General features: G+C 55.1%; 1 protein-coding gene across 1 annotated transcript; it reads right to left on the bottom strand.

Moving 5' to 3' along the window:
• Positions 1-3,339: 3,339 nt before the first annotated feature.
• Positions 3,340-6,251, bottom strand: SP9 (Sp9 transcription factor). Its single transcript, XM_032115286.1, has 2 exons — positions 6,058-6,251; positions 3,340-5,340 (listed from the first exon to the last, which is right to left on the bottom strand). Exons 1-2 carry the CDS (start codon positions 6,076-6,078, stop codon positions 3,985-3,987), a joined length of 1,377 nt encoding a protein of 458 aa, XP_031971177.1. The 5' UTR covers positions 6,079-6,251; the 3' UTR covers positions 3,340-3,984.
• Between the last annotated feature and the right edge of the window lie 2,943 nt (positions 6,252-9,194).

The raw sequence follows: 9,194 nt of genomic DNA on the forward strand, positions 1-9,194 counted from the left end.
GAGCGGTGACCGTCGAGGGCCCGGCCGCCCCTCCGGGTGGGGGCTCAAGGAGCGCCGAGGCCGGGCCGGCTGCCCCGGGGCGGGTGTGCGCGCGGTCGCGGCGGGCCCGCCTCACCCCCACCGTCTCCCAGAGAAGTTCGCGCTAGCCCGCCCGCTCCCCGGGGCCCTGCCTCGCCGCGCCCCCGTCCCGCCCCAGCCGCCACGGTCCCCCGCGCTCCCGCTGCCGGCTCCTCGCCGCCGCCCCCGCGGCCGGCCCGGCCGCGCCCCCAGCCCGCGCCCGCCGCGGCAGCGCCTCTAGGTGGCGCCCGGCAGCCGCCGTGCAGCCCGCGCGGGGCAGCGCCGGGAGCGTCCCGGTGTGCGGGCTCAGGCTTGTTCCTGCTCTCCTTTTTGTAATGTGTGAAGGATGTTATTCCTTGAGGAAATTTGTAGCTAAATTATTCTTACTTAAAATAAACACTTAGCGCACCAATTACTCAAAGGGGCGGGCTGTCTGTTAGTTTCCCTTCATCTGCGTTTTGGAAGGGTGGGAGAGGATCCTGGCGAACAGATAATGGCTGCAAATAAATTACAGCTCCCGCAGATAAAGTTTCCATTTGAATTGAAAGACGCAATTAAGAAGCTGTCCAGGCACGAGATCGGGTGTTTATATATTATCTCATTAGAACAAAAACATTAATGTTACCTTTTAAGTGTAAAACGAGCTGCTGGGTCTGTAACTCGCCGCAGGGGGCAAGGGACACGCTTCCTGCGGACGGGCGACCTGGCGATCGAATGACGTGTAGTAGATCATTTCTCCTGGCATTTTACCTTCTCTCCCGTCTGTGGTGGTTGCTGTCGCTGGCTGGTTGTTTGCCGTGTTTTAACGGGTTCGCGGAGCCGGGTTGAAGTTGCTGTCCGCGAGGTGTGGGAATGGGCAGCAGTAGCTGGAGCAGGATGTAAATGGGAGCTAGGCTCAGCTCACGAGCAAGCCCAGGGCGAGCGGGGCCAAGGCGGCGGGGAGCCCGGCTTTCCCTGTGCCTCCCTTCCCGCCGGAGCCCGAGAGGGCACCCCTCTTGTTCCCGGTGCTCTCCCGCTCTCGGGTTAGCGTCCTCTTACTAAAGAGGTGAACTACTAAAGAGGTGATTCAAAGACCGAAATCAGATTTATTTCTCGGTTCTCCCACCGTTTGTTCGTTAGGTATTTTTGTGTAGAAGTTCCCCAGACCATATAATTATCTCCAACATTTACGAAAGAATGGTGTCATTTATTTTTTAAAAAGGTGACACGCTTTCTGTTTTCTCGGTTAAACGAACCGGCTCTGCGGCCCAGAGCTGCTCCCTTCCTCGTTTCTGGGGAGTCTGTAAGTGATGGACGTTTTCTGACCCGAAGGGGCAAAGGCAATGCAAAGAGGTCCTTGATCATTGAGCTGAGAATTGTAACCCCGGCCTGGCAGCAACTGGACCTGGATGGTGTCCTTTGATGTGTTTTATTATAAATCGAAAACAAAGCTGACTCCTGCCCGGCACCCCGCGTGGGTGCATTCCTGCGCAGCCCCCAGGCCGCCCGGCAGGGAGGAGAGCCGGGTCCCGCCGCCGGCCCGCTCTGTGTGTTACCGCCGCCCGAGCGCGTCCCCCGCGCCCGCTCCCCTCCCTTGCCCGCGGGGAAACCTGACGGCACCCGCCCGGGGGCGGGAGGAAAGACACCTTGCCGGGATGCTTTTGGCCAGGAAAATTCCGGAGCGGCTCCCGGGGAAGGTGCTGTCGGCAGCTGGGATGCGAGGTGCCTCTCCCGGGAGGCTCCCTTCCCCCGGGCCGCGGAACGGCCCGCCGGGCTCCCGCCGCCGCCGCCCCAGGGCACAGGCGGTGTCGGCACTGCCCGGCCGCTTTTGTGCAACAGTGGCGCGGAGGAGGTGGGACGCGGTTATTAGTATTCACGGCAGATGTATTTTCTTTAACGCAACGTCTTTATTCCAGTTGGTGGTCGACAGCAGAATCCGTTTCCCGATGCTATTAGCATTCCCCGTTTTATGGAGGATTAAAATATTTGTATTCATCCAATCTGTACCGGGCAGAGTAAATTAACTTTTTTTTTCCTCACCCTCTTTTTTTTTTTTTTTTTTTTTTAATAACACAATTATCTCATTTAACAATTTGCCTTTAAAAAAATACTGTGGCTGTTAGGTTGGTGGTCAGGAGACAAAGGGAGTGAAAATAATTTTCATTTCAATAATTGCCTTCTGGTCAATTTAACTGTGCCTTATTTTGAAAGAGCCTGTCTAAATGAGATTCCTGTCCCAAATGTGTTCCCAGGCCTTAGCCCAGCCTTTAATTATTCCTGAGTTTTTTTCTTCAGAATAAGACGCTGCACTGAGTAATCACAAAGAAGTCAGAGAGCATCCTTGAACCTTTTCAATAGCAGAGCCACTGATATTCAAATAACATGCAAGGACCATTTGACTGCATGGGGACATAAGCATTTCCAATTCACTATTTGCATAGATCAACTGTCTTTGAAAAGGAAAGGAGCAGTTGTCTTCCATAACATTAAAAAGCCTAGTTATCAAATCAAGTGCTTAGTTTGGGGCTTTTAAAACGTTTACATTTTATCTTAGGTTGCCCTTTACCGTTTGACATGCAAATTTGGTGCAGTTAATTTGGACAATTAAAAGGATCTTCAAGGGAGCTTTGTCACCGAGAATATTCGGAGTTTTCCCCGTGGACCAGCTGAGATAAAGTTGGCCAGAACAAATGATGTCTAGGAGATTAATTAGATATTTGATAAGACATGAATCCCTAATAAGGGAATACAAGGCACAGGGGGCTGCTGTGTGCTCTAAGTCAAAATTAATAACATTTAACAAGATTTTCATTTAGGCATGAAATGTCTTTTCCGGAGTATTGACTCTAGCGATTTATTCCCTCGAGATCACCTCCCAGCCTAGGCAGCCTTGTGGCGCTGAAGGCTTTTAAAATTAAATAAATAGTTCCTCAGCACAGTTTGCCTTCACTCGATTTTGGGGACGGTTTCACCAAAGACGCTTAGGTCTCAGCATGGTTCCCAGCTGTAGCAGGGCTTAGACTCCGTTAAAATTTGTTTGGTTTTTTGGGGGGGTTTTGGTTTTTTTTTTTTTTAAGTAAACCAAAGCAAAGGCGGTTTGAAAAGAGTGAGCAGAGTGGTTCAGTGCGCCCGGCTCGGGGGCCGGTCCCATCCCCTCCCAGCTATAATTGCTGGCTGTATTTTTAATCACAGTGACTGTAAGAACGATGGAAAGGGGTGCGAGGGCTCCCACTGAAAAAGTGACCCCTGCAAGGACTGGGCGGGGGGAAGGAGGGGACACGAAGAAGAACAAACCCGTGAGTATATTGTTCAGAGTCCTTTAATAATACCAAAATGAAAATATGTCAAGATTTTTTCCATACAGATAAACGCATTTAATTTCTTTAAGAGACCTTAACTTATGTGTGTTTGAGTGAAGTGTTAACTCAACATTTTAAATATCTTTTACATATATACTGACTTCCACAAAGTGCATCAGAAATTTAAAATTAAAAAAAATTAATCAGAACCCCAAAACCTCCCTGAATTTCAGGAATTCACCAAATAAAAAAAAAAAAAATCCCCAAACCCCCTATCAGATCAACATTTACAAGAAAAATAAGGGAACACGATCTGGTTTTCTTTTTTTTTTTTTCTGTTTTTCTTCTTTTTTGAACCCTATTTATACAGATGTTTATGAGATACAGAGGGACCGTCTCAGAGTTGCAGCTGTATTTCTCACCTTAAGCCTCTCTTAGGATGCTTGCCTTCCAACAGAAAGAGAAAAGGGAAACGGAAGAAAGTGTCACTCGGTACCCACTGGCCGGGCGGGACGGGGGCCGCGCCTCTCTGGCCCCGCCGTCCACCGGCCCGCCCCCGCTGCGGTCCGGGGCGCCGTGGGCGGCGGGGCGGCTCGCGTCCCTCCGGCCGGCGCGGGGCACAGTCCGAGCGGCTCCGGCGGCGCTGCCCCTAGGAGTCGCCGGGCCCCGCGGTAGGTTCCTTGCCCGGTCCGCGGGCGGCGGCGCCCACCCCCTCGTGCAGGATGAGGTCGGGGGACTCGGAGCGCGGCGTTTCCAGGTTGCTGGCGTCCGTGTCGCTGTCGCTGCCCTTTTTGCCCCCGCCGCCCCCGTTGTGCGTTTTGATGTGTTTGCTCAGGTGGTCGCTGCGCATGAAGCGCTTGTTGCAGACGGGACAGGCGAAGCGCTTCTCGCCCGTGTGAGTCCGCAGGTGCCGCTGCAGCTCGTCGGAGCGGGTGAAGCGCTTCCCGCAGAAGAGCCAGTTGCAGACGAAGGGCCGCTCGCCCGTGTGCCAGCGCAGGTGCGCCTTCAGGTGCGAGGTCTTGCCGTACACCTTGCCGCAGCCGGGGATGTGGCAGCTGTGCAGCCCCTTGCGCCGCAGGCTGGCCCCCGCCGGCCCCAGCCGCTCGGCCTCCTGGCAGTTGGGGCAGTCGCAGGTGGCGCGGCCCGAGTAGCGGCGGGCGGAGCGGGCCGAGCCGCCCCCGGCGGCGGCGGCGGCGGCGCCCGAGATCATGGCGCTGGCCGCCGCCACCGCCGCGCTGGAGTCCGTGTAGGAGGGCAGCACGGGCTTGAAGCCCTCCTGGGTGAGCAGGTGCTGGCTGGTGGAGAGCAGGTGCGAGGCGGCCGTGGAGCCCAGGCCGGTGGAGCTGAAGGCGGAGTGGGTGAGGGAGCTGAAGTCGGGGTTGTAGGTGCCCAGTTGGGAGTGCAGCGAGGCCTGGGGGGCGCCCGAGTGCAGCGAGCTCTGCAGCCCCCCCGCCGGGTTCTGCACCTCAAGCCAGGAGCTCGGGTTGGTGTGCACATCCCACCAGGAGGAGGCCGCTCCGTTGGCCACCTCGCCCGCCGAGAGCGTGGAGTGGAAGCCCGACTTGTACCAGGACTCGTAGGGGTGTGCCATGCCCACCCGCGGGTAGAGGCTCTCGGCCGCCGAGCTGTGCACTTTGGAGATGAAGGCCGACTGCCCGCCGGGCTCCTGCGGGGACACGCCCGCCGCCGCCGCCGAGTTGGAGAAGAGGCCGCCGTAGTCGCTGCTGAAGGCTGAGGAAGTGGGCGAGGTGGAAGCCAGGCAGAAGGCGCTGTTGGCGGTGCCCGTGCCACTGGCCAGTCCGTTGGAGCCCCTGCTCGTGGCCACCGTGAAGCCCGAGAGGCTGGAGCCCAGGTTGCAGCTGGAGGTGGAGCGTTTCCAGGGGTGGAAGCCCCCTTTGGCGAAGGCGCTAGACTCGGGCAGGGTGGTCAGGGGACTAGTGTTGCCGATTTTGTTGCAGGTAGCGGCCAGCATGGCCAGGGGAGTCGTTCCAAATCTCGGCTCTTCCTGCGGGAAGAGACAAAGCCGGCCCGTCAGCCTAGCCCTTGCCACCTCGCCAGGCTCCCGCGGGGACACGGCAGCGCGGGTAGAACCGCGGCTCAACGAACGGTACCGCGGAAAAGTTTTCTCTTATTTTGGAGGAAGGCTCCAGCCCTGCCACTCTCGGCACAACTCGTTTTCCGCCGGGGACCGGTCTGATCGCTCGAGAGACTTACATCGCAAGCGGGTCCCGACGGAGACAAGCGACACGCGTGTTCCGAGAGGGCTGCTCGAGCGTACCGCCGTTAAACCAAAAATCCCGTGGGAATGAAATGCGGCGTCTCCTCGAGCAACCGTACAGGAGCGACGGAAAAAAAGAGATGGCAGCAAGGCGAACAGTGTGCGGAGCCTTCCTACCGTCGCCTCGCGCAACGCCGGGCTGGCGAAAATCTTTGGAAACCGAGCGTAGTTCTAGTTAAAAAAAAACAAACAAAAAAATCCCAAACCAAACCAACAGCAAAACAAAAGAAAGCAGAAGCAGCGCGGCTTCTCTCCGGCCCAACGAGTTTTCAGGCTAAACTCTTTGGGAACGACCCGATGGGCAGCCCGCAATGAAATCCCCCGAGGCGGGCCGGGATCGCCTCCCATCCGCGGGTCCACGCGATTTGCGCAAGGGGCAGCCTTGCGGCGGCAACGACAGCTTTTCCAGGGGGAAGCCGCGAGGAAGCGCGCGGTGCGACTTACCCCGAGGATAGACGTAGCCATAGCACGTCCGTGGGCTGGGCGGTGGGGCGGAGGGGACGGCGCTCGGTGAGCGCCCCGCGCTGCCCGGCGGCACTAAGGACACTCCGGCGCGGCGGGGCCAAACTCTGCCTAAGTGCGGGCAGCGCCCGCTTTGAAGTACCGCTGGCGGCGGCGCTCGCCCAATGAGGGCCCGGGCGGAGCGGCCCGGAGCGGCTCGGCAGCCAATCAGGCTGCGCGGAGGTGCCGGCGCCGGGGCGCGGGGCGCGTGCCAGTCAGCGCGCGGAGAGAAAACTCCCCGCTCCGGCCCGCGACGGCGGCGGCCGCGCCGCAATTACCGCCGGCCCCGGCGCCCCGGGCCGCGCCTCCCGCCGGGCCGCGACTCCCGCCGCCCCCGCGCCGCCTGCCCGCCGGGAAGCGGGGAGAGCCGCAGAGGGCAGGAGTCGAGAGCTAGGTCAGCGCCGGCGGAGGGCTGGTGTCACGCCTGACGCCGCTCCGCCGTCGCCTGTAAACTGTGCAGGAGGTGTCCGATGCCCCGCTGCTGGTGTAGTCACCTGCGATCCTCGCGACCCGTAAACCATACCTGTGTCGCCTTTATTCAACAGGCCCTTTGCCTCCTTTTCTGGCCATTTGGGAGCTGTCCGTGTTGGATACAAATAACATAACAGCACCTAATGACATTCTGGGAAAACACGTTAAATTTTTTTTTTGTTCTCGTTACTAAATGCTAGACGTGATTTCGTGCACAACGTATTTCTTACTTTCATTGCAAAAGGAACTGAGGAGGCTTTGTGGTTATATAAAGTGCCAAAAAATTCTAAAGTCAGTGAACCGCCAGACATCCCTTTGCTCTCGTACCAGGGCGGGAGAGGGGACGAGGGGCATTTGACATCCTGTCTCTTAAGACAGAGGATATTATTTTACAGAGTAATCGCCAGCAAAGCCAAACACTTTGAAAGTCAAATTCGCAGCCTGCAGCACGTTTTTCAAGCCTCATATACTCCCGTGGAAGCAGTGCTGCTAATGGCAGAAGGCTTGCTCCCTCCTAGCAGTGCTAGGGCGCTGCTGGAATAAGCCTCCCTAGCACTTGCCTGTGGCCTCTGCACTGTGCACACTCCACGCACCCAGTGAGCGACAGAGACTTTACCTGCTCTCTGCATGTGCGAAATGTAAGTCCAAACCTCGGCTCCTCAATGTCTTGCGAGCTAGTCCCTTTGATTTGTAATTATTGGAGGCTTCTTAAGTAATTGGCTAGAGCTTGCCCGTACTGTGCCCGCGGAAGATCAATAGGCGTGCAACTTTTCATCATCGCGGTCGGCTCTGTGAGAATGGGAATAGGAGCTTTTCCCCTTCCTTTTTGCCGTTCCCAGTGCAGCTGAGTACAATTCTGAACCAGAAATATGATGAGTGCGTTCAAGCAACGCCGGGCCCTTGCTCTGCATTTCAGTCAATATTTCCTTCTTCTCGGGGCCGCCTCAGCCATCCAGTGTAAAACCTTCTAGCAGATGCAAAATAGGCGTCCCTTAGGAGCAAGATGGAGAAACCGGGAATTTATGATTTCGCTTTCCTTTACATGTTTATATATATATATATATATATTTTTTTTTTTTTTTGTATGTGTGTGTTTAAATAAGGTGGGCATTGCGTTTTCTCCTACACTGTGTTATGCAACCTACAGGACGACTGCCACGCTAGGAAGGATGTCCCTGGAGATTATCTTTTATTTAAACGTCTAAGGCTATTTTCAAAGGGCGCTCGCCTTTTTGTTGCCGCGTATTAAACAGAGTCGGGGCAGTAGGAGAAAATACTGTTCTGCGCTTAATTCTTTCCACATTGACTCGCAGCCGGCGCAGGGGTCCGGGTAGAGCATGGCAAACCCTTCCTTCGAAAGGTCTGCCCGGAGCAGATCCTGAGCGGCGGCTGTACCCAGGGGGGCTGTAGCGCTCGGCGGGTGGAGGCGGCAGAAAGGCGGTGGCGGGGGGAGCGACATAAGCCCCGCGGGTGAGGCAAGGAGTCCGACAGGGGCACCCGGGAGCCGTCGCCCAACAGGTGACTCCTTCCTTCCCTCCTTCCTTCTTTCCTTCCTCCTTTTCTCCGGGGGGGGAACCCGCTCTTTCCCTTCCCAGGAGCCTGCCGTGGTGGTCGTCAAGTGGCAGCGCGGCGCTTCTGGCCAACCCCAGGGCGGCGGGGGGAGAGGGTCTTTCCTCTCATCTTGTGGAAAGTCATCAATAAAATACGGCTGGAAGGCAGATCGAGAGCGTGACGTTTAAAAATGTTGCCTCTACATCAGCGAGTAAAGGCATCCGCTGCCCGCTTGCGCTCCCACAGCAAAGTGGGGATTCTGCTGTGCCTGAAGACTGGCGAGTGGCTCTGCCTGCCGCACATCCATCTCTTCGCCCCTTTGTAGTCGGAAAAGTAACTAAAACCCGCAGGAACGAGGCAGGCGGTGGAAAGGCTGAGCGAATGGCGGCGGAAGGGGGAACGCTGCTAAAATCTTTAGGGGGTCAAGTATTTTCTGACAGATTTTTTTCATACTCCAAAAATCGAGTTTTTAAACAAAGATCAATGTGTTATGCTAAAGTGTTGAGCTGACTGTTAAAACATTTGGGGGGATAATGACAATGTAACAAAGGCCTGGTTTGGAGTGAATCATCACCCTTTTAAAAGTTAAAGCAATTTTCAGGAGAATAGCTTTCAGCAAATGCTTTACATTATTCAAAACGGCCAAATAATGCTCTATTATAGAGCCTGAATGCTGCCAGTCAGCCCATAAGTGCAATTTGTGCAAAGGCTCGGTGCCTTATCTCCACTTCTTTATAAAGAGGTGAATATAAAACAATTTCTTCCAAACCCAGACAGAGAGCACGAAAATTGCTTCCCTTTCTGCAATCAGGGCAATTTAACTGGAGTGCAATTAGCACTATTAAATGTCGATTCTGCATAAACAAATCTGACTAAGAAGCGAAAGTGGGGTGAGAACCTCATATAAACTGAAACTGATTTTTTAAAATTATGTATCCGGGTCCTTTACAATTGATCCGTGACGTTTTCATCTTGGAATATATTTACATCATAAATACATTACAGTTAAATCAACATAAATCTAAAAAAAAAAAAAAAAGAAAATCTCAATATGAATA

Source organism: Corvus moneduloides, chromosome 7 (genome assembly GCF_009650955.1).
Source record: "Corvus moneduloides isolate bCorMon1 chromosome 7, bCorMon1.pri, whole genome shotgun sequence".
NCBI classification, from domain to species: domain Eukaryota; kingdom Metazoa; phylum Chordata; class Aves; order Passeriformes; family Corvidae; genus Corvus; species Corvus moneduloides.

What these genes read in the sequence shown, in the direction of transcription:
- SP9 (XM_032115286.1), bottom strand. Translation starts at nt 6,078, where the DNA reads ATGGCTACGTCTATCCTCGGG. An exon ending in TGGCTACGTCTATCCTCGGG is followed by an intron (nt 5,341 to 6,057) that starts GTAAGTCGCACC and finishes CTCTTCCCGCAG; the next exon opens with GAAGAGCCGAGATTTGGAAC.